Here is a 26345-nt window from a genome sequence, read left to right on the forward strand (position 1 = left end):
AAATTGAGAATGAAAGATATGATTTTATTTTCTGTTTACTTTTTAAAAGTATAAGAAACAAATATGAGAATTTTCTCGTTACTTTAAAAACATTGTTAAAGTAGTAAACTGTTTTAATAAGCTTTCAGTAGCTCATATTGCTAAGTGACCTTTTTTGGCTTTTTGATACAAATGTAATCCTTTATTTTCTAACAAATGTTACCATTTACTGGACAATTTCTTTTACCAGGCAATTTAAAAATGTCCTTTAATGGAATTGCTCACGTCAATTATTCAAGTTTTGATATTTATGATAAAAGAAGGCATTTACATATTGATATATTGGTATTTATGTCAATCCCAATATTTCTTCTTTCTGTAGTAATAGGTAATCAATAAACTATGAGGAGTTTTTTATGTTTTTTAAGATATTACTTGGTGTTTACCCTCACAGAGTATGCTTTTTCTGCAAGGGGCACAGATCCATGAAGTTAAATATGGAGGAGAAAATTACCCTGAGTCTTACAAAAGCACCTCAAAATGAATAGAAACTGACAAAATGTACTTAGAGAAGAAAAGCATAAAAGCAAGCTTTACTGCATTTAAGAAGTACAGTTGGGGCTGGGTGCAGTGGTTCCTAGCACTTTGATAGGCTGAGGCAGGAGATCACCTGAGCCCAGGATTTTGAGACCAGCCTGGGAAACATAGGGAGAACTCATTTCTACAAAAAATTAGCCATGTGTGGTGGTGCATGATTCTGGTCTTAGCTACTCAGAAGGCTAAAGTGGGAGGAAATCTTGAGCCCAGGAGGTTGAGACTGCAGTGAGCCATGGTCATACCACAGTACTCCAGCCTGGGTGACAGAGCAAGATCCCGTCTCAAAAAAAAGCAGAAGTACAGCCAGCCCTCCATATGGGAGGGCTCTGCATCCATGGATTCAAACAACCTCAGATTGAAAATAATTCAGGAAAAAGTTGCATCTGTACTGAACACATACAGACATTTATTGTCTTGTCATTGTTCCTTAAATAATGCAGGTTAACAACTATCTACATAGCACTGACATTGTATTCAGTATTGTAAGTAGTCTGGAGATTACTTAAAGTATACTCAGAGGTCCTAGATTCAGGACACTCAGGGTTATAAGATGCATTAAAAACCTATTCCTTGAAGAAGTTGCAAACTGGTTGGAGAGACTGATGCATAAACCAATAATATCAATAAAATGAGGCAAATTATAAATAAAGGGCGAAGAGGGCAAGGGAAACTAGATATTATGGTGAGTTTAAATGGATAAAATTTATACCTTTAAAAACTGCACTGGAGTAAAATGAAAAGAGAATGTGGTCCTTTCTGAAAGTTGGTTTCCAAATGGCATGATTTAATGTTTACCTGAGCTTAATACAGGTCATGGCTATAAATGGAAAATACCTAATGCTACAGGCAAAAGTAAAATAAACCTGTTCATACACTCATGTAAATAGAGTCTATATACTTAGGTAAATTAAATGTATAAGATTTATTTCTAACATCTCATAGTTTTTCTCCTTTCTGCAACTTCTCTTGTCTTTATTACTTTTCTTCATATACTATTTTTGAGTCATATACCACACTGCAAGGAGACGTGCAACGTAGGGAAGGAAAGGGAAAAATTGATATATTAAAAAAACAACTTTACTGGGCTAAAATTTAGAATATATAAGAACTTAAATATATTGACATATTTTGAAATATGCAGGAGATCAATGGACATTTTCTGCTTTATCTAAATTCTAGATGTTTCATATGTTATAGCCACAGTTTGCTACTGTTATCTTTTAAATGATAATACTATTTTCAGAATGGCAGAAACTATTTCCTAAAAAAATACTAACCACAGGGAACCTAAATCTTAAACATCAACAAACATTTTTCAGTATGTACCTTTCACTATAGTCCTTTTATTCTTTAAAAGAAAGATTAGCATTAATACAGTCATAATCCCCTATTAACAAATGTTTGTTTTGCCAAGTCCACTAGCCAGTATTTATGATATAGAGAACAAAAATGTAACATACTGTAGAGAATAAGAATGTATAGACCTACATATGTTCGTAATTTTTATGTTAATCCATTCACTCAGCAAATATATATTCAGTATCTACTAAGTACTAGGTACCATAGCCAAAATGACTGTACATTTCACTGTTACATGTTATTCCTGCACACTTAAACATCACCAAGACTAACCCTGTGCTTACTTCACTTCTAGTAAGCTCCCTTTACTCATCATCTCAATCACTTACGTGAAAGGATTTGTTTTGTCAGATACTTTTTAAAAAAATAATTAGTTCTAATCAGTGTGCTGTGCTCATCACCAATTACTTTTTAAACTCTGTTTTAATTCCAATTATAGGAGTGTATGTTTTTCTTAGGGCCCTTGGAAGAATTTTTTTCTTTCTAAGCAGACCCCTGAATACCCACTTTACCACTCTTTAAGTTTTAAGTCAGTCCTGCAGAGAAATTTTGTCCTCCCAGGTGCAAGGAGGAAGATGGTCAGGAATACCTAACCTGCTCTTACCAACTGGAAAAGATGAGCTTTATCTCTCACTTTTATCCACTTCCTTCAGTGATCCATTCCTATCAGGTTAAACATCATTAAGTTATTTATCTTTCTGAACAGTTTATTCTGCTTTAGCTTATTTCTGCTCAGCTGTATTAACAGTAAGATTAGTGTTTTCAAAATTTTAAGCGAAATTTACACACAGGCTAATTAAAATATATAATGCATATTAAAAGTCCTATGTGTCTATATATGACTTGTCAGTTTGGGAGTGAGCAGAAAGAGATAAAATTATTGCTATATAATTTTTAGGAATAGACAACTGAATTTCCTTGGTTTCCTGTATATTGGACCTCACTTAACCAGTAGTATGTGGGTGTTTTTTCTGCCTTTTTTCCCCATCTTATTTAAAATTTGTTGGTGTATTTCCCTTAGTCAAACTAAAGAGAAACAATCATCTAGTCTTATGCTTTATTTCTTTTGTATATGTGCATATGGGAGGAGAAGGAAGAGAGAGATGAGGAGAGGTGAAAGAAAAAATCCTTCTGCCTGATTGGGCTTTGCCAGCATATGATAAGCAGTGCAGGCCTTGGTTCCATGAGCAGCATCAGATTCAAATTTCATAGAAAAAGAGCCTAGAGGAACTGAAGAAGAGAAATTAAATTCAGCAAGGAGAGGCATCATATACATTATGCATTAACGATAGGTTATGATTGAGAAGAAGCTGGTGCTTTGGGAAAAACATATTAGGTTCTACATTTACCCTTTGTGAATAGTTTTCACCTTTCTAAACAGGGTGATAATAGAAGAATGCTGAATGCCTCTCCATTGAATGTGGAAACTGACGGGCCAGCATTAGTGTGATACTGTCTGCCCACATTTTTCTAGATGCAAGTTTAAGAGCATGTTCAGTGTGAACACTGAGGACTTTAGGGATCTGAGTCTGAGATGTGTCAAAGTTAATGTTAATAGATGCTGTCATCGGTTTGTAACTGTGACTTCTAAATGTGACCTTTTAGTTCAAATCTCATAAATTTGTCATTTAAGAAAAAACACAGAAATACAAGTTTTAAGTTTTAATTAAAAGTATATTTTGCTGGGTACGGTGGCGCATGCCTATAATCCCAGCACTTTGGGAGGCCAAGGCCGGCATATCACTTGAGATCAGGAGTTGGAGACCAGCCTGGCCAACATGGCAAAACCTTGTCTCTGCTAAAAATACAAAAAAATAGGTGTGCATGGTGGTGCACATCTGTATTCACAGCTACTTGGGAAGCTGAGGCACAGAATCGCTTGAATCCGGGAGACAGAGGTTGCAGTGAGCCATGATTACACCACTGCACTCCAACCTGGCTAAGAGTGAGACTGACAAAAAAAAAAAAAAAAGTTTATTCTACTTAAGATATTATATATTTCAGTATGAGCAATCAGGAGTCCTAGCACTTGATGTAACAAGACAGCAAAACTGGATTTTCTCAAAGGGTTAGGGTTAGGGTGCTCAAAGATGCTCAAAGAATAATTTGTAAAGTTTCTTAGAAATCCTTGATTTTCTTTGTGAATACTGTTTATTGATAACATATATTGAAGTGAGTTTTTGTTTGTTTGTTTGTTTGGTCACATTATTTCCAACCTCAGGATAAAATTTCCAAATTTCTGCACCCCGTCCTTCCTGCCTGCAGCCTGTAGCCTGTCTCCCTCATGGGGCTGGCTCTCTCCTGCTGCTTGCCAGACTCCTTATTTGTTGGCTGAAAAGGCAAAGCAGAAATCAGAAGACATCTAAAGACTTAAATAAAATTCTTCCTTACATTGCTGCTTATTTTAAGTGGGCTATCCCTTCATGAGTCATTTATCAAGCCCTTCTCAATATTTCATTCCATCTCCAATGTGAATGGGAAAGTCAAAGGTAATAATAGTGCCTGTACAGTCCATGACTGTCTTTTATCTTATCAGCTTGACTTTTTAGTGTCTATAGCGCCTATAGCAATTTAGAGATGCTCCTCATTTCCTTCAGAATCTGTCAACTCGTCTTTACTATTTAATGATGATGTTAGTGACAGCAACTAACACGTACATGTTAGGGATCAAGCTTAGTTCTTTAATTTACTAATTTTACCTTCTGGCCAACAAAAGATTTGTTATTATTAACTGTCATTTATGTTAAGTTTACTAGGCAATTTATATTATCTTTCATCCTCAAAACAGCCTATTGATATAGGTACTATTATTATCCTTATTTTACACATAAAGTGATCCAGCCTCAGTAAGTTGAAAACCTAAGTTCATCCAGCTAGCGAAGTGCACCAGAGCCTGGATTCAACTAATGTCTGCCTGGTTGTCAGGCTCTTAAACTTCCCATCACATGTGATTACAATGTTTGAAATTTTTTTCATTCAGTGTGATACTTTAAAAAAAAAAAAAAACTAATAAGCAAATATAATATGCTTTAATTTGTTCTATTAAATATACTGTAAAATAAAATATAAATATAACAATATATAAGTATACTGTAAAATAAAAACATTTTATGGAATGAAGAAATATATTTTGCAGTATTCTTTGGCCATGAAAGTCAATGCATATGAAACAATATCATTCTATTATTTTAACATAGGCTAAGAAGAAATGTGTTTCATCTTGTGAAAAATTTAGGTGTATCTGAGCAGACAGAAAGCCTTCTGGCTCAGTCAGGCTTCTGGATAGAAACCATGTCATGATTCCCTCCTCCTTAGCTTCTGTCTTATAAGTAAAGGAATTTGATAGGCTGTCTGGAAAAAGATTGCTGCTTTAAATTGGCCTGTGGTCGTCTTTGTTGAAAATAAAATTAAAAACTTCTGTTATCTTGTAAAGTTTGGAAGCAGTTTAGTGCCAATGAATGTCTTTTGATGATCTAATTTATATGTATTAGGGTCTTTGTTTCCTGTTTCCACTTCTTATTTTGGATGATAAAATGATAGTCTGGTTTCAATTTAGGGTTGTTATTCACTGGAACACTTTAGAGAAAAAAGAAATCCAAGTAGAGATATCACATTTGGTAGATAATGCACATTAATGAAGACAACTCATTTCAGACCAAGCTTTAGTAAGTGATTCCAAAGTAGAGCTAACAGAAATCAACCTTCATTACAAGGGTTTCTTTATTGTTCGTTATTATAATAAGGAAGTCTGGAGAAACAGTAAGCATTGGAAACCTAGTGATAGTTTTGTAAGTTAGGAATAGTTATGTATCTGGGACTGTCTTTTAGGTCCTAAAATCGTAGGCACTGAGATCACTTTTTAAAAAAATACAAATTATGTTTGAGACTGTGATATGTGATAAGTCTCACTCACCAGAAAAACCTATGGAAGTGAAACTGAAGTCCTGTAGAATGAGAAAGGAAAGAAAAAATAATAAAGTGAATACATTTCAAGATAAATACAGTTTCAGGCTGCACTGGAAAGACTTAATATTAAATTAGAATTTATGTGTCTGCTTTTATCTAAAGAGCAAACCACATGGTAGAACTCTTATCCTTTATCAACGTTTTTGCCTTTTTCCTAGTGTTAACCATAAGCAGGTGAATATGGAATCAGAGTAGCTTTTTGCATGCCTCTATGAAATTGTCTATATCGTATACCAGAAAATTATCTTCCATAGTCTGCCTTGAATTAGAAAATTCTTCATGTCTATTATCACAGATTCTAGAGTATCTCTCTACCTATTTCTGTCTAGCTGTTAACAGTTGTAGAGAACTTAAAGTGCAAAGTTGGGAATTAGTGTGACTAATGTAGTATCTTACTGATCCTTGAGGAATACTTTTCTAAGGGTATGAATATATTATTTTCTACCAAAACTGTATTTATTTGCCATGATGAATGTTTGACCTAGCAAAAAGCATTTGACACTAATAATTCTTTTGTAGAAATGCCTTGGCACCCCAAGCATAAAGGGATTACCCCAAATCATTACTTTCAGATAGTCACAGAATCTAAATGGGTTTAATTAATTTAAAAATCTAAATGGACTGAATAAATTAAGTTTAAGGATTTAACTGTAGAAAGTCCCATCACTTTGTGCATTTAGCAGCACATAGGCTAAGAGCCATTAGCTTGGAGCTTTTTTTTGTGCTGTGATTATTATTTCTGAGCAACTCATTTTAGCATCCTATATTTCAATTTCCCAATCTAAAAAAATGATGTTGTAGCCTGTAATATTTGACAGTTTAGGGGGAATATATTACATTTTAATATAAAAAATAGAAACAAACCCATTTAGACATACAAAAGAAAATATGCTCTAAGGAACACAGTGGTGATGAGATTCTTGTTCTGTCAACATTGAAGCCTAACCTGAAGTTAGTAAGTCAAGGAGTAACATAATAAAAGCAGTATTTGAGAAAAAGCAAAAACTTTTTCAAGCTTAGATAAATGCTTGGAAAATGAACAAAGGGTGAGTAGGGATACAGTTTAGGAACTTAATAAAGTATCTTAAAGTTGCACTGACAAGATCTGAACAAAAATATTGTTAAGAAAAACATTTAAAAGGAATTGTTCAAAAGATATTTCCGAGGACTTGCAAAGTAGAATCAACAGGTCTTAGATAGAGGGGCAAAGGAAACAAAAGTTGAGTTTGGCAGTTCAAACCTAGGGGCGTAGGAGGTATGATAACATTTATGGAAAAAGTCACCACCTCCAGGAGACAGATGAGTTCTGTTACAGGCAGGAGTTTGAATAAAACTGACATGTGTAATTCTAGAAATGTCCAAGCAGGATTTGGGAAAGGAGATCTAGAAATTGAGAAAGAAATTGGGGCTAGTGACAGAGGCCTAGGATTAAGTAATAACTGAATTTATTAAGAGTGAAATAGGCCTCCAAAGTTGCTGATTTGGAATAAAATCTCACAAAATTGAGGACTGATTTTTAAAATTAGCCTGCACTGTAAAAGCTGGAGATGAAAGAAGGAGAAAATAAGAGTGATGAGAGAGCACAAAAACCAGGTTTGTGTAGCAGTTCAAGCAACAGCTACTTAAAAATATTTGCACCCAGTGCAGAAAAATTAATATGACATATAAGTCTGGCCAGAATTAGGACCATGACTTTGGTTATCAGATATCAGATTGTTGAAAGAGGTGAACAGCAAAATTTATTTTATTTTTACAGTAGCATGTAAAATTTAAATCATTGACAAAAGCAAAATACTAAAATAAAATTCAGTGTACCCAATTCTAATATCACATTGTGTTTTTACTTTACATATTTTTATATCTGTATATTCATTAAAAGCAAATATGGACATAATATATTTTACCATATATTCAATGATGAACACAACACATGTGGTCTCTGCCTTCACTGAACTTGGAGTCAAGTGGAATAAGAATTAAACCAGTTTTAAACATGGTAGTCACGCAGAGGATATAGGTGTTTAAACATGCTAGTCATAGCATATAGGCGTTAGGGGAGGCAGCAGGAATTGGGATAAAATATTTAATAACTAAAGGAAGAACATGGGGGACATCTTTCTTTTTCTACTTCTGAAAAGCCAAAAAAAAAATTTTATGAATTTTGATGTTTTAGAAAATGTGGCCATGTGATAAGTCCATATTATTTTTTCAAGGAAATTATATGCAAAAGTGGACATCAGTTTACCAGTGTTAACATTTTAGCATCTCTTATATTTTTATAATAACTGCATTTGCATGATGTCATTAGGGTACAGGGAAAGGAAGATGTGTAAAAAGGTAGGTTAATATTTTTAAAAAACTAAATTCTTCTCAGGCTTTTTTTTTATTGTTTTCCCAGTTTATTGTTGGGTGTTCTTTTTGTTTGTTTTCAGTTGCCTAATATTTTAGTGTCTAACTTAGAAGCTAAATCGTTTGTCTCTATAAATTTGTTATTTATTTCTTAGACCCTTTATAAAGTACAGAAAACCGCTTGTTTCATTATGCTTTCATCTTAAAAAGAAGACACCTTGCTATAGCTACTATATCATTAAAACTAAAAAATGTCTGAAAAATACATGGGCATTTACTAGGTGTAGTTTGGTATGATTCTCATCGTATTTAGGTTTGTTGACATTTTGAGACCTTGACTATCAAACAAGCTGCCTGGTTAGCTATCATATTTTAATTAGTTTCATCAAATCTGGCCTTTCATCTTTGGTCACAATAATTAAAATCCTTTTAACTTAGCAATTAAAATGATGCAGTAATATAGGCATCAGAAGTACTGCCTTTTCTTCATATTGTACTACCATGACTGCACAAATGTGTTTCTTAATTATCTGGCATAATTTTCACATTGCATGGAAGCTCATAATTTGCAGAATGAACTAAATGTTAAAAAAAACAGCCATATCCCTGTTGCAGCTAATTGGCTGGATAATGCCCACCATTGACCAGCGTATTATGCTCACAGTAAGGTAATATTACAGAAAATACTCCAGATTTTATAACTGTGTTTCAACATGCAGTATTATATGCATATATAATACATATTTTATACAGCTTTTAAAAGAAATTATTTTATAGCATTAGTTTTTATTCAACTAATGATGACATTAGCCTACTTATACTAAACATTAGCTATTGCACATCTAAGCATAAATGTGTTTATAAAATTTATTCGAGAAAGCAAACCATGTTGCAAAAGGGAAGTAAACATGTGGCCCTATAAGCCTTAATGCATTCTTTATTTGAAAGGCACTGAAATAGAGAGCTCTCTCTCAGTGAAAGCAAAGACTCTGTGTTTTAGAACACTTTACTTCTTGCAAATGGGGTTGAGATAATTGGCATGTGAAAGAGGCATTCTTTGTAGAAAGGCCTGTAGTAAGTAATGTTAGCTTGCTGAAAACTAATACCAAAAGAAAATAAACTATATTCTTCACACTTTTCTGGCAGAGCTTTCCCGATTCTCTTTGTACTAAAGCATTAATGGATTCAGGTTCTTAACTTGAAGACTGTACGTTTATTAGAGTAATTGATAACTGATTGAACAATTTAAACATGCTAGTCATGTGGAGGATATAGGTGTTTAAACATGCTAGTCACAGGATATAGGCATTTAGGGGAGGCAGCAAGAGAGTTGTTGAGTCCACAGTTTCTAAAACATTCTTTTTACAGTAACTGTTTGATCTCTTATGGCGGGTGTAAAGGCTGTACTTAAAAGTTCAATAAATGCCCACAAAATTTAAATGTTAAAAGTATTTCTCTCTGAGATTTTCCTATTTTCACTCTTCTAAAATCTGTTTAATTTTTCCCTCTTTATTCTTAGCTCATGAGAAGATATAAAAGCTGTTCTCCCATTTTGTCTCAGAACTCTGTAGAAATAGAAATGTTGATTCTATTTTGTCAACCCATCTATTTGGGGTGGTCTATTTTGTTCTGACTGCAAAGCCAGCAGCATCCTGGCTTCTCTCATTCTCTCCAAGTGTGTTTGCCATAATCTGGGGTCCAGCCTTTAGCCTGGCTGGCACAAAACATAAATGAGGCCACATCTCAGGGCAGCTTGATATTCACCAAGAACACATAATACATCATTTAATTTACAGAGAGAAGTGTAACTGGAATGTTCATATCTGCACAAGTGTTTTCTTCTTAATAATAACAAGCATTTTACAATACTTCCCATATACCAAAGCTCTGTTCTACATGCATTAGCAGGTAGCACCCTAACTGGCACATGTGTTTGTTGAATGTTGAGAATGAATGAGAACATTACTTATTCTGCCACCGCGAGTGAAGTAGGTCAGTTAGCTGGTACTGTAATGAATCCTGGTTCTGAATCACCTCTAGCTAAAGACCTTAGGCTAAGGAACAAAAATAACGTTTTGTTCCTTAGAATTGTTCCCTGTCAAATGGAGACTAGTAGTACCATCTCCATGTGGTTGTTGTGAGAATTATATGAAATAATGCAAATAATGCATTTAGAACATTCCTCACTTTTTAGATAAGGAAAGTGAGCCTTGACACTTATTTAATACCTGCCCAGGATAGCTAGTAAATGATAGTGGCGGGACTTAGACCAAGGTCTTTTATTCTAGACACAAGTTCTTTACCTCTGTTCTGTTCTGGCTTTCAAATGCCGGTTTAGTTATATGTCTTAAGAGAAGTGCACAAGCCAAGTATTTGTGATCCAAAGCTTCGCTGTAAGACCAAAGCACTTCACAGCCATTTGGCCCATGGACAGTACTTCCCAGAACATTTCAAATGTTTGCCTCAGCTACTCTTCTTTACTATGCATCTGTTGCAAACCAACACATTTTTGACTAGCACATCCATTCTCCTGGTAAGATAATAATATGTTTAAATGATGTTAAAGTCTCATGACTTGTGAACCATCTACTTTTTGATGTTGCCTGTGCATGGGTCACTGACCAGAGCCTCTACTTCTTCTTGGGCAAAACTTTACTACGTCTCCCACGAAGTAACAAAACACCATGTGTGGACTGTGAATAGCAACAGACCTTTGAATGACTTATTTTCAGATAAGCTTCATTACCTGCCAGTGCCTCAGCCATTCTCCACTGTCAGATGAAGGAGTTGTATTACTTGTTTCTGTCTGTTTTTTATTATGCTGTCAAGTAGTACTCAAATTAACTTTTTATCTAGGGTAAAACATATGGGACAATCAAACATAATATTTTACTCTGTTCGTTTTCTCCCTTCACTTTATATCATGGCAGAGATAACATGTAAATGTCATTCTAGTATTTGATAAATGTATAAATCCATATGGGCCCAGAATTAAGTTCTAGTCTGAATGCATTCTTCCAGCACTTACCACGTATGCACAATTATGTCCTCAATAAACACCTATTAAACAGTTATATCTTCATCCATATCAAGAGCAATCTTTGATTAGACATCTAGGCATTATGACTGCTTCCCTTTGAGATAATAAATCAATATTATTAAATTTAGATTTATTCCTTTTTGTTTTTATTTTCTGTTGCTACTTTATAAAATTGATGTGTTTTTGTCACGATAAAGGGGTTAAGCCAAGTCAGATTTTATGGCTTTTAATAGCTTCCTTGGTAAATATTAAAAGGGGGGCAATATGCTTTGTAAGGCGTTAGCTGAACATGTTAGAGTTTCTTGAAAAATCAGTGGAAGGTTCCTAATCTACTGTAAAGTCTTTTACTTTCACCCAGTTAGAATTCTGCTTATAGTCAGCTTCTGCAACTCAACCAAGGAGTCATTAAACAGACGGAACACAACATCTTAGAGAACAAAAGTGCATGGAATCAAATTAGAGTTTGGAAATGAAAGTAACTGATAATTAAACAGAAAATAACCAAATAATGACAGTAATTGGGCATTTGGGAGTAATCTGTCCATTTTTAAGACTTCCTATCCAAAGAATTTGGTTATGTTTTATGACAAGAGAGGTGGAGAAAAAACTAGTCTAGGCTCTTCTGGCCTTCCTTAAAATCCATTGAACACTTAAAATCCATTACACCCTTAAAATCCATTACACGGGAGAAACTTTTTTAAAATATATATATATATATATATTTTAAAGGCTCTTCTATTGCTTTCAAAGTGGGATGTAAGACAGAATAGCCTTATGCCAAATATCACACCATTCATTGCAGGCTCTTAATATATACTGAGATTGTAGTCAAGTTAAAAAAACATATGGAAGAAATTCAGAATGTGTGCTTTAGAGTCATTTGGAGTGAGTGGCAATTATGTCCCAATTTTATCACCTATGGGAGGGATAGTTAATAGAGTTAGGATCCATATTAGAAAGATACTCTAAATATTTTAGTTTGTAATCTTCAAAAAGATGAATTTTTACCAGGATTTTTTTCACTTGTTGTCCTGAATGTATTTTTCTTTTGCCCAAAATAGTAATATATAAGCATACATATGGCTTTGTTTGGTGAGAGAAAGCACCTAACAATCTCTGGATTCACTTTGACTGCACTGACCCTAAATAGATGAACAGTGCAGGATTTCCAAGTTTATGGCAAGTTAAGGAGTTCTTCCAATAGCTGTCAACTCTAGAAATAGAATAATCTAATTCTTGATAGAACAGCACTCTTCAGGCTGGAATATCTGTACTGTCGCGATTACCCTAAGACATTTCAAGAGGAGTTAAAGGGAATCCAGTTTCACATCCTCAGCCACCATAAGTCTTATTTTCTTAAAAGTGATCAGCCTGAGAAGGCACCTTGGCTGGAGGCCTTATTGCAGCTTCTCTTTCCTGCCTCCTCTTTCTCAAATGCCCTTTTTCCATTGTAACAAAAAGGCACAGGTCTCCCTAGACATAGTCAGTATGAACATTTCCTTGAGCTATAAAAATCTCTGGAGCACACACACAAAGAGACATTGGAAAAGCTTCGTATCTAGGAAGTCTCTTTAATCAAGGGAGCAATGTAATTTTCTTCCCATCTTTATCATTAAGAGATGAATTCCAATAAAATTTTATTTCTGTGCATTTTAATATTTCTGAATATTTATCATATGTTAGTGCTCTCTATCTCAATTATGAACTAAAGAGTTCATAATTGTGAACTCTCTATAATAATTATGATATTGTGTTATTTATTCCAAAGGAATTTTTGAACACTTAGTATCCATCATCTCAGGAAATTTCTAAAATTTAGTTAAATTTTTAAACATAACATATAATGTAGTGACAAAAATATTTTAAAGTTCAGCATGCCTGTAACCCGACTTGGGAGGCTGAGGCGGGAGGATCACTTGAGCCCAGGAGTCCTAGTTCAGCCTGGGCCACATGGAGAGAGCCTGTCTAATTTAAAATATGTATATATTTTTAAAAAATTTTAATGCACTGGAACAAAATTGGGGAATTTTAAAGTGGAACTACAATTTCAAAGACAATAATAATAATATATGATTTCTAAATATCAATGAGGATTTCATTCATGGACTTTTCTCTAAATGAATGATAGTGAGACTCAGATTGCTGTGATATTTATATACCATTGGTAACAGAGTAATATAGCCATTTCATTTTAATCTCATAATATTTATAACATTATTTACAACTATTTAAACATGGAATGGGAATAGTATTCTTTGGGGATATTATTTTGTAGCTACATGAGTAAAAATTATAAAGGCTACAATTTCGAAGTCATTCCATCAGAGTAAACAGTTATCCATTGCTTATGGTGCTTTTTTTAAATCTAGGACTCAAGTGCCTGGTGGTGTAGGAAAATGTACTGAAGCACTTGTCACAATTCATAGCCAACGGCAAAACTGGGTGGATATCTAAAGTAACTTCTGCATAACATCCCTTTGCTGGGATATAAGAGCTCAAGGTTTGTTATTGTTAAGTTAGGTCAGGAAAGAAAAAGACAAGATAAGATTTAGGGATTACTTCAACTGTTGGACATGTATTTTCCCAAAGAAGAGAGTCTTCATATTCACAATTTTCATAATCTGTAAAAAGCTATAAAGACCAATTATGCAGGTTTCTTAGAGGTATCTGAAGTCGGTTCTATCTTACGCATTATATCTTCTGTTTCAAAGGTGCTGAGTTTGGATGGACACAACACCCATTTTTATCTTTAATATAGCACAACAAAAGATATTAATGATCTCAACACTTTATGCTTTCATCAAGAGATTTTATTCAAATTCAGTGATTGCTCTGTTTGACAAAGAATAAAATCTGAAGGAACATTGAAACTCTGTTTAATAATAGTTACCCATGATAAAAATTTTATTTTCAAGTAGAATAGGGATGAACTTTGTTAAGTTTTAACAAATTTGGAAGTGGTGAGTAGTAAAAAAAAAAAAAAATTCATAGATTTTGGATTAAACATTTGAAAACATTTGAAGTCTACCCCCAAAATATAATTTTAAAGACATATCTTTCCTTTTAAAACATACAAAAACTTTTAGTATACATATACTTTTTTATGTATAGTTCATTGAAATACATATGATGTGGATGCACTTGTATTAGTTAAAATGTCCTATAAAGAAAGAAACCAAAATGATAACAAAAAGCTTGTGGCCAATATAATGATGAATTGGGAAAGGTCTGCTAGTGTTTCTATCCAATAAAATACAACTCAATAACAATAACAATTTTTAAAAGCAGTTTTTTCACATTCTAATGTAAAAATATTTCTTTTCAGAAGATATTTAAGTATAATTTTTATAACGGGTCATTTTTATTTCTTACAGTTGTAAAAATGTGTTGAAACTAATAAGAATCTCTTCGATTAGACTTTTAAAACAAAATCTTGCCAGTTCAGCTCTCTCCTGGATTTGGTGAAGAAGAAAGATGGGGAGAATGTAACTCCAGTGAGAAGTATTCATTACCTTTTTCAGCAAGCTCCTGCATCCTCCCCGATTACATAAAGGAAGGGCAGGGCAGGACCTAGAGACTTCTCTCCCCAAAGCTGCTATTTTTCTTTCCCCACAAAACCAAATTTCTTCCAAGTATAGTTTCATTTTTTGACATTTTATTACAAAATGTTTTAAACATACAGGAAAGTTTGAAGAACTGTATAGTTAGTATTTAGATACCCATTACTTAACTTTCTATAGCTAACAATTGACTATATTTGCTTTATCACATATCTGTCTCTACTCATCCAGCAATCTAAGAGTTTCTTTCTTTTTTGGTATCTGGCAAAGTAAGTTTTATTTAAGTCTATTGCATATATGCTAATATCTAAACTTCTTGTTTGCATGTACTACTATGCTAAAGCCTTTACAGGTTAGCCCAGGCATTTCCTGCTTCTTTCCCAGCCTACCATCATCCGAGTTTACTCAAACTTCATTCACATCAAACTTCTTACCCATCATCTGAACATAATGTGGAATTTTGCTGCCTTTACACATTTAAAAAACCTCTATGGAGAATGCCATTCTTCTTTCTTTTTGGTGTTTATGTATACTTCAAGATGCTTGACTGTCACCATTTCACTGAAAAGTTTTCTTCTACCTGCACGCAGTTTGCACCTGTCCTCCCAGGGAAAATGGCCCTGGTTTGTAGCATTTGCAGATTTTCGTGGTATAAATGTTTCCCCCACAGCTGATTTGAAGCTACCAACATGAAATTACTGACCATGGGCCGGGCATGGTGGCTCATGCCTGTAATCCTAGCACTTTGAGAGACCCAGGCAGGTGGATCACCTGAGGTCAGGAGTTTGAGACCAGCCTGGCCAGCGTGGTGAAACCCTGTCTTTACTAAAAATACAAAAATTAGTCAGGCATGGTGGCAGGCACTTGTACTCCCAACTACTTGGGAGGCTGAGGCAGGAGAATCACAGGAAGCTGAGGCAGGAGAATTGCTTGAACCTGGGAGGCGGAGGTTGCAGTGAGCCGAGATCGCCGTTGCACTCCAGCCTGGGCAAAAGAGTGAGACTCCTTTGAGAGAGAGAGAGAGAGAGAGAGAGAGAGAGACTGAGAAAGAAAGAGAAAGAAAGAAAGAAAGAAAGAAAGAAAGAAAGAGAAAGAGAGAGAGAGAAAGAAATTACTGACCATGGAGTTAAGAAGGGACACACTCAGTATCCCCTTACCAGCTGACAGAAGCCAGCTCCAGTGTACCACTGCTACTTTCAATATAATATTTGTCATGATCTATTGTTGTTCACGTGATCTCCGAAAGCAGAGACAATGCCTCATTCATACTTCTGTTGCTAGCACATGGCAGGCTGTATAGTAAAGGAGTCACAAGAATATTTGATGAATGACTGATTTGGATGTTAATTTGAACTCTACATAACACGTTCTGCACACCACTAATTCAGGTGTAACTGAGGAATTCACAGTAGTAGCTCCACAGTGGTAACTGAGCTGGAAGTCAGAGCCAACATCTATAATGTGTGGCAGATACCCCAGGTGGTAAGAATCTCTCTTCAGCCAAGCACTTGCCCCCACTCTCTGTGGTGCAAATGCCTTTTTCCAGTTCCTTTTTAAGGCTGAAATCTACCCTGTGGGGTTGCAACACTCACTTAGAAGGCCATTTGCCATAGATATCTTAAAACTTCATGAGAAGTCAGCAAGGTGCTAAGTTAAAGGCAAGAAGGACATGTATTAAAAGCAAATCTTTAAAGATCCCCTTGGTCTGCATACTAGCCTCCCACATGTTGAGCAAACTTTGAGTTTTCAGGGTTGCTTAGAATCTGGAAATAGTAGCATGATACCCTAGGCATAAAAGAAGATCAGAACTTAAAAAGTTGAAAGGAGAGGCCAAAAAAAGAAGTGAATATTATTTGAATAGAAATACAAAATGAATTTTACTTAAAATTGCTATTTTTTTCTAACATATGAAATACTACCTTTCAGTTTTGGACTTCCAAGTTGAAATAAGTGATTATGTTTTTTTCAATGGGAAGAAATTATCACAGTTTTCATGTAAAAGGTATTTTATATGTCTTCATTATTTTATATACTGAATTTTAATTTGAGCTACTGTGGTACATTTTCACAACATAAATAGAACAGTACCAAGAATGTTTAATATGACATTATCTTTGCATGTTGCAGGTAGCAAAATTCTGAAAAACATGTACTTATTCTTGATATTTCTGTTTAATTATGGACTGTGAGGATTTGAAATGGAATAAGTTTTTGAAAAAGAATTTTAATGATCTCTGGAAAATACCGAAAACCTGGAATAGCAATACTTAGTATACTAGACCATTTACATCTGAACTTAATTCTCTCCTGCTATTGTTCAGCTCCTTTAGATTGAATTACACATCAATCCAGATATTTTATTTCGATATTTTAAATCTTTGTGAGGTTATGTATGTGTAGTTAGAGCTCATTTTGATTTGATTATATTGAAAAGATTAAAAGTAGTTTTCAGGATAAAAGATTCAGAGAATAGTTTAATGACTCTTCTTACTGTCCATGGTCAGGTTATTTTACTTTTTGTGTAAATATATTCCAATTTTATTTTTTATTTTATTTTTTTTTTGAGACGGAGTCTCGCTCTGCCGCCCAGGCTGGAGTGCAGTGGCCAGATCTCCGCTCACTGCAAGCTCCGCCTCCCGGGTTCGCGCAATTCTCCTGCCTCAGCCTCCCGAGTAGCTGGGACTACAGGCACCGGCCACCTTGCCCGGCTTATTTTTTTGTATTTTTAGTAGAGACGGGGTTTCACGTGTTAGCCAGGATGGTCTCGATCTCCTGACCTCGTGATCCACCCGTCTCGGCCTCCCAAAGTGCTGGGATTACAGGCTTGAGCCACCGCGCCCGGCCAATATATTCCAATTTTATAAGAGGGATAATAAAACTCCTTATCTGGGTTATTGAGAAATTTTTAAAAGAGAGGTTTTTTTTTTTTTTAATTAAGAAAAGTGCTAGAGTTTGTTGCGATTCACAGTTTATGGGGAGCACAACTGCATATACATAAAGTAGAATATCTTTTATATGCTCTCTAATCATTCATTTGATCTGAAAATATAAGGAATAGTATACTGACTGTGAGAATGTTCATTTTACATTTAAAATTGAGTATGTATTTGAGCGTTTTTCTGATCATCAGCTTACACCAAGCTAAGAAGCACAGCTCTACATAATTTATTTCCCTCCTTTTCCAACTTTCTACTTTTCGTTTCTCTAGTTAAGGTTTTTACAAGTTTTTTATCAGAAATGTTCTGTGAGATTATTCTTCATATATATTTTTACTTAATTGATTTTATGTGTTACCCCTCTCACCTCTGTTAAATACATGAAATTTTATTTCTAGACATCTTAGCCACTCCTTGCTGCTTTTCTTGTGCTTCTAAATATAGTGACCAGTTTTGGAGCTCTCCCACAATTTCCATTCTTCGTGTTCATTGGATTGATTTCATAATCTGGCCATATTGTTTATTGGAGAGGGCCAGAATCTTTTCCCTTACTCAGCACATCATGACCCTTGAGTTCACAGGTCAGCTGAGGTAGGGAATTTTAAACATAGAGTAGTAATAGGACAATGTTATACTGAAAGCATCATCGAATGGAGTAACTGAAATATATATATGTATAGGAAGACCACCCTAAGGGGACTATTAACCATCCCACTTAAAAAAAAAAAAATCTTTTGATGATCTCTTGTTCATTAATTATCTAAAATCCAAGCACAGAGAATTCAGTTTTAGATGGTCCCCAGAGCAGAATTTGATGTATAATCTTAATTACAAATCATAGACAATTAATATTGTTACAAAATCAGAATACCATTAGAGGCAGGGATCCTGCACACACCCTATTTTCCTCTCCATTGTTCTGGCCAAGAGACTGACTAATAATTCAAGGAACTGTTAGTGAATGAGACCCGTGGCTTTGCTTATTATCAGAATAGCTGGGTTGGAGAACAGCTCTCTCCCACATAGATGGAAACCTATTCTACCCATTTGCAGGTAGAATAGCTGGCAATAATAAGTCCTTCCCATTGGATGTGTTGAAAGGTGCCTGCCATGGCATGGTTGCCACAAGAGAGGATGAAATGGACATACATGTAGGCTGCTTTCAGGTCAGAGGGAAGGTGGAAGGAAGCCAGCTTGCTGGTTTTCATACACCCTCTGGGGAACACCCATGCACCTATGAGATGGGTTTGTGTTAGCATCACCTCTGAAAGATTACCCACCCAGGCAAAGAAAGTGATCCATTATGTTTTCACTTTCTTGGAGTGGAAGGAGAGAGAAAAAAAAAGCAAAGGCCTTTTTTTCTAGCCATTTCAAAATTATGTGTGTTGGTACAAGTTTTCTTTCTCGTGGAAATGTTGGCATATTAATTGTTTGATCGATACAATCAACAAGATTCCAAATGGCATTCATAAAAGCCCTCTAAGGGAAACAGTAGAAATCTTTTTTTCAAAACCATTCTGTGAAAGCTTGCTGTTATCACAAATTATAATAAAAGACCAAAACACATACCAGTTATCATCTATAGTCCCTGAGCAAATTACGTGACTCAGACTGTTCAGTTGGATTTGGAACATTTCTGTTATTATTTGAAAAGAATATTCTATTGTGTATCTATTAGAAGCAGTAGAATTAGATGATCTGCTTGTGTTAATGCTTTCTATAAAATCCCACATAATGTATAAAAAGGATAACTTATCCATTTTACCTTGGATTATAAAAATCTTGGTCAGGTGTGGTGGCTCACACTTGTAATCCCAGCACTTTGGGAGGCTGAGGCAGGCGGGTCATTCGAGGTCGGGAGTTTGAGACCAATGTGACCAACATGGTGAAGCCTGTCTCTACTAAAAATGCAAAAACAGTTAGCTGGGCGTGGTGTCACATGCCTGTAGTCCCAGCTACTTGGGAGATTAAGGCAGGATAAATCACTTGAACCTGGGGAGGCGGAGGCTGCAGTAAGCCAAGATCGCGCCACTGCAATCCAGCCTGGGTGACAGAGCGAGACTCCATCTTTTTAAAAAAAACAAAAAAAACAAAAAACAAATTGAGAGGTATTTTTTCTGTTTTATACTTCTTCCAATATACCTTGGGAATTAAATAAAGAATAAAATGGGTTCATTAAAGTATTATTTTACAACATTATTTTAAAATATATTTATTTGTAACAATAATCTATGTAATTAATTTTTTTAATTTGGAAAATGTAACAAGTGGTAAAACTTACCTGGAAAAACCGTGCATAAATTTCAAAAATAGTACTAAAATGCAAACTATGGTGCCATTGTCTCTTACTAAATCCAATTTAGCAGTTCTGTACTCTTTTCTCTAGAACTCATGAACCAACCAGAATATGAAAGAGTATCAAGTGCTCAAACAGTCATCATCAAATAATTATGAATGATGTTGCAACGCAGATAGGGAATTAAGAGACTTCCTAGTTTAATCATATCAAAGGAGAACGTTTGGAAAAGCAGTTTCCTAAAGTAGTTTTCCCAGCATGGAGACTGCAAATGAATAGAAGATGGTGATAAGGCACTTAACTCTTCCTCCCAATGCATGGTCTCTGTATAAATAGAAAAGAAAGGGAAAGTCAATTAGAAAAGGAGGATAGGAACCTACCCCTCTGCTCAGTGATTTTCCAGTTAGCTTCTTACTCACCTCGCCCCTGATATCTCAAAAGTATGGGGACCTCTCAAAAATCACATCCTAGTATTGGTGGCCAAAAGCTTAAATTTTCAACTTTGATTTACAGGTAAATCCTCTTAAGGAAAAAGAAAAAAAAAAAAAACCTGATTTTGCTTACTGGAGTCTGATGTATGTATAAATTTGTAAAATCAATTGCAATTAGATAAAAATCACTGACCCCTGAACTCTGTTTGAAAATACAGGTGCAACAGCTGCAGCCCGGAAGGAGGTGATAAGGAACAAGATCCGAGCAATAGGCAAAATGGCCAGAGTGTTCTCAGTGCTCAGGTGGGTGCATTCGTCCTCTGTTTTTGTTTCAAATTTTATAATGTGTCACCTAATAAATACTTTAATACTTTCATCTGGTAATTTAAATATTTTACTAGAGAATATTTGTCTTTTTTTTCCTTTTAAATTAAAAATTGAGAAAAATTAAATGAGAAATTGTCTGTTTCTCACTCTTTTAGTTAAATTGCAATCTACTAAATTATTTCTGTTAAGAAAGTCTCAAAATGAATTGCATCACATTTTATTCCTCTATTTGCTATAGGACTTTAAAACATTGATTTCACAATAGGTTGAACATCTTATGAAACAGGAAAAGCTATTGTGATTTTTTTTGTTTTGTTTTCCATTCTGATTCTGTGGTGAAAGATGCATTTATCAGACACATTTCACTAGATTTCTAGGAAATGAACTTCAACCATAGAGCTATTCATGTGAATCTATATTATTCTAATTATTGAGAGAAGAAATTACTGTGTTTCAATTTCCATATAGTAGTATATTGTAAATAGATTATGAATCATTATTAAGCATTAATTTAGAAAACAAATGTTTTCTTGAAGGAAACTCACTCTAGTTATTTCTAAATAATACAATATAACATTTCTCTTCAGAAGATTACTTTAAAATGTGATATATTTATATGTTAGGAGTATACAGTCAATTCAAAATGATACATATTAACGAGTAAATAGGAACACCTTGGGAAATATTACATCTACAATTGGGTAATTTAATAATCTAATTTTTTGCCAAATTTTTGCCCCAACTCTTTCTCATAGAGTATTGACACTGGCTCTTTTGATTTCTCCTCTTGCTATTTCTATCCTCTTCCTGGTACAGTCACTAAAGAGTAACTGAATGACTTAATGCCAAAAGAGGGAGCCATGAGAAGGATGAAAAGCATTATCATGCTCTCAGAGACACCACATCAAAGACAATGAGAACTCTGTGGTAGCCAGCACAATCACGACAAGCTGTGTGCAGGCTGAAAATAGAGCATCATTGCTCCCTTCTGTTACTGAATGAGGCTACCTTTGCTCTATTGCTCTACGTTTCCAACTACATTTTCAGGGTTTATTCATTCATGCCATAAGTAAATATAGTAAAACTTAAAGCATTCATTATGTACCATGGAGAAAAGAAATAAAGCAATGTAGAGATGGAGCAAGTGGGAGATAAAGAACTTCTTTTAGTGTGTGGTCAACAAAAAACTTTCTGAGTAATGGTATTTGGGCAAGCATGGGTGACCTTCATGAAGAAATGGGGTAGGGGAGTTCAAGACAAAGAAAATAGCAAGTGCAAAGATACTTAAGTAAAGACAAAACTGGCAGTTTTGAGGACCACAAGGAGACCTGTATGGCTGGAAAAATGTTCTGTGGGAACAAAGGCATATATGAAGGTCATAAGCTTAATTGGAACTCTGAGTAAACACTTGCTTATTTATTGTGCCTCAGATTTACCAATAATGCTTTTATTTCTTGTTCTGTCTGAAGTCTCTGAGGGAAAGTAAAAACAGCTCTAGAATTTCCATGACTATCCCATGATAAATGGACTATTTGAACCCAGTGATCAGTGACTTGACTTAAAATTGCACATGTTCATAGAAAAATTGAAGCAAGCTATATCTTACTGTTTTTCTATAATAAAAGCATCCATAGCACATATGCAGAATATAGAGAGATCTTATCTAGAAAAAAAGTAAGTTAAGCTTAGTAAGTAATGATTGAGCATTAACTGTATACCATGCACTGAATTAGGCAATCTAGATACCAAATTGGAATACCAGCCAGATAGATAATAAATTAACATAAGAAAATAAAGTGTGTGCTAACTACATGAATAGATGTCCTGCTGTGGCATTAGACAGGAAGGAACCTTGCATTTCCTGACTGGAATGTTCATAAAGAGGTTAAAGTTGGAGGAGTGCTGTGAAGGATAGGCTGGATTCCAGGACAGGGAGGAATGTGGTGAAGGCATTCCTGGAAGTGGAAAAATTATCAGGAGCACAGTCGCACAATCCTAACAGCAATATCAATGGCCTCCTTTTATGGGGCACTTACTAAGTGCCAGGTTCATGCCCCATGTTTTGCACATTTGACAATAATCAACACAGGAAGCTTGCAAGGTTGTGGTGACTTCACTTTCCTGTGAGGAAATTGAATCTGAGAGAGGCTAAGCAGTGCCCCAACTCACTCAGTTGGGGAGCAACACTAAGGAGAGTCTTACTCAAAACTGCTATGTAGTCTAGTATAAATTCTAGCAATACTAGTAATCTAGTAATGAATTCTAAGTATATTCAAGGACTGACTAGCAACAGACATGAAGGTGAGTGAGGAATCTAGTTAAAAAGGAGACTGAAAATATATTGAAGTCCATATCCTTGAGTGCTTTGAATAGCATGTTAAAGCATTTAATTTTTGTGTGTGTGGGCAATCAGGAGTTGTAGAATTACTTTAATGAGATTAGAGGCATGCTCTAACCCATGTTTCACTATACATGTTAATCGCAGCGTGAAGATTGGCTAGCAAGGTGACATATGGATAACCAAAAATGTAAATAAATATAAAATAAAATGTAAATTTTTAAAAAAAGAAAAACATTTAGGAAGCTTTTGAAGTAATCCTAGCAAAAGGCTGGACCAGGCTATGGGAGGAGAAGTGCAAAGGAAAGGACAAACACAAGGAATTTGGGAAAACAGAACGTCACTAATGAATGTGGAATGTGGTACAAATTTGTCAGATATACTTGCCCAACGTGTTTCCTACATTTTGGAAATGTGCAACGTTATCAGGGAACCAGAAAACTGTCTTTAGCAGTCCTTGCAGATAAAATACAAACCTGTTGCCTAGGATTCGCCAGTCAGATAAATGCATGTAAGTAAGGCTTTGTTTCAAATTGAGCATCATGAGGAGGCATCAAGGCAGGACGGCAATTGTCCGGTCAGGTGTGGAATCTCATGGGCCAGCAATGGAAGAGCTTCCGCCTCAGCATTTTGGGAGCTAACTACACAGCATTAGTATGAGCTCTGGCATTGGCTATGAACATCAGTGGCAAGCCTTTCATGGAGCCCACCCCACAGTGTGGACAGGTACTATTACTCTTCCCAGCTACAGAGCATCGAAGCCCAGTTCTCTGGATCTGTGAGCTCTCTAATACCTTTAATATATCTCTTTCCTGTTAAAATTAGCCAGAATAGATTTCCGGTGTTGGCCATGAGAACCCTTACCTATGTGAGAGGCTACAGGAGAGAGGAAATATTCCAGAATATTCTACAGAGGTTCCAGTCTGTGCCATGGATAGGATGCCATTGTCTAAGGAAGAGGAAGTATTTTTCAATTTAAATATCTAACAGGTATTTATTGGGAAGAGTAGGATGTGTTGAATTTGGCAGAGCATTTATGTAGAGGCACTCAGAAATTCTGCCCTGGAGGTTCAGAGAGAGGTGACGGTTAGAAATGCAGACATAAGAGGCCAGGTGTGGTGGCTCATGCCTGTAATCACAGCACTTTGGGAGGCCGAGCTGGGCGGATCACAAGGTCAGGAGTTTGAGACCAGCTTGACCAACATTGTGAAACCCCGTCTCTACTAAAAATACAAAAATTAGCCAGGCAAGGTGGTGCGTGCCTGTAATCCCAGCTACTTGGGAGGAAGAGGCAGAAGAATTGCCTGAACCTGGGAGGCAGAGGTTGCGGTGAACCTAGATTGCACTATTGCACTTCAGCCTGGGCAACAGAGCAAGACTCTATGAAAGAGAGAAAGAGAGAGAGAAAGAAAGAAAAGAGAGAGAAGAAAGAAGGGAAGGAGGGAAGGGAAAGAGAAATGCAAACAAGAGTAAACAACACAGAGATGAGTGCAGTAACGTAAGCTGATGGTCTTGCTGAAGGAGAGCATGAAAGGTGAGAGGAGGAGAATAAAGAATTCTTCAGAACATTGCTGTCCAATAGAAATAAAATGTGAGCCACATCTATCATTTTAAATTTTCTAGAAACCATAGTAAAAGGGGTAGAAACAGAAACAAATTATTGATTCTTATAATATAATCTGTTTAACACAAATATCCAAAATTTTACCATTTTGACATTTGATCAATATAACACTTATTAAAGGGACATTTTCTATTCATATTTTTGTACTAAGTCTTTGAAATCCCATGTGTATTTTACACTTACAGCACGTCTTAATTCAACTAGTCATGTCTGAAGTGGTTAACAGCCACATGTAGCTGGGGCCTACATATTAGAAAACATAGGTCTGGAGATAGAAGAAAAAGATCAGCCTAGGAACTGAGAAGATGTCAGAGAAGGAGAAGGAGAAGCAGGAAAAAAAGCATTACAACACCTAGGGCAAAGAGTCTTTCAGGAAGGAGGGCATGGTCATCAGAGGAAATTGCTGCAGAGATTACCAGTTTGAATGAGAACTCAGCAGAGATAGTTGGAATTGAAAAATGAAGAAGCTACTAGAAACCATTGAGGGCATGGCTTCCGCGTGAGGCATGAATGGCAGTCACAATTAAGGGAAGTAAGGAATGTGGTTGAACAAGAAAGAAAAAAAGAGCAAGGAAGGAAGGAAAATGACCATCTTCTTTGCTGGGGCTTTTGTAACAGTGTATCATTTAATCTTCATAGAAATCCCATAATTACAGATGTAATTTTATAGAGAAGAAAACTGAAGCCCAAGAAAATTAAATGATGTCCCAACATCAGTCTTATGACTGGGATGTTAGCCTGAGTGTGACCCCCACAAAGATGTGATTTCCCAGAAAGGTTTTTCTACTGTTGGTACAAAATTAAAATTTTGAAGAAATTTTGAAGATTAAAAAGAATACTTCAAATTACCGGAAAATTTTTGTAGGTAAAAAGCTAATAATTTACTTGGCTTTCTCAGAGCATTGTGGGTTATAATTGTTTGTTTGATGAGTCCCGTGTTTTTTGGGGTTTTTTGTTTTTTGTTTTGTTTTTGAGACAGTCTCACTCTTTCGCTCTGGCTGGAGTGCAGTGGCACGATCTTGGCTCACTGCAACCTCCACCTCCTGGGTTCAAGCAATTCTCAAGTCTCAGCCTCTCAAGTAGCTGGGATTACAGGAGCATGCCATCACACCCGGCTAATTTTTATGTATTTTTTACTAGAGATGAGGTTTCGCCATGTTGGCCAGGCTGGTCTCAAACTCCTGGTCTCAAGTGATCCGCCCATGTCTGCCTCCCAAAGTGCTGGAATTACAGGTGTGAGCCACGGTGCCCAGCCTGAGTCCCGTGTTTGATGCGGGATTTGACACAAAGATTCTTGGTGTATGTAGGAATTATAATCACTCATGAGGCAAAACCCATATTTTGAATGTGAATGTAAAGGAAAATTGTGTTCGTTCTTTAGAGATACTCACAATTTTCCCAAATCATATTATCATTCAGTATATTTCTTCAGGAGACCTCTAGTGGTTTGACAGACCACAGAAGCTTAAAAAGTTTGAAACACCTGCATGAAAATAAACAATAATTATCTCAAACCTATTATTATTATATTATTTATTTATTT

The 26345-nt window shown here is 35.5% G+C and overlaps 1 protein-coding gene across 2 annotated transcripts in view; it reads left to right on the plus strand.

Annotated features, from left to right (window-relative positions):
• PPP3CA (protein phosphatase 3, catalytic subunit, alpha isozyme) overlaps positions 1–26345 on the plus strand; it is a 187933-nt gene that overhangs the window by 149831 nt on the left and 11757 nt on the right. For both annotated transcript variants that reach the window (XM_011967210.1, XM_011967209.1), the window contains exon 10: positions 20732–20816. In XM_011967210.1, coding sequence (XP_011822600.1) covers positions 20732–20816 — 85 coding nt within the window. The remainder of the gene's footprint in view (positions 1–20731; positions 20817–26345) is intronic.

The sequence above is a fragment of the Mandrillus leucophaeus genome, unplaced genomic scaffold, assembly GCF_000951045.1.
Source record: "Mandrillus leucophaeus isolate KB7577 unplaced genomic scaffold, Mleu.le_1.0 Scaffold792, whole genome shotgun sequence".
Taxonomy (NCBI): Eukaryota; Metazoa; Chordata; class Mammalia; order Primates; family Cercopithecidae; genus Mandrillus; species Mandrillus leucophaeus.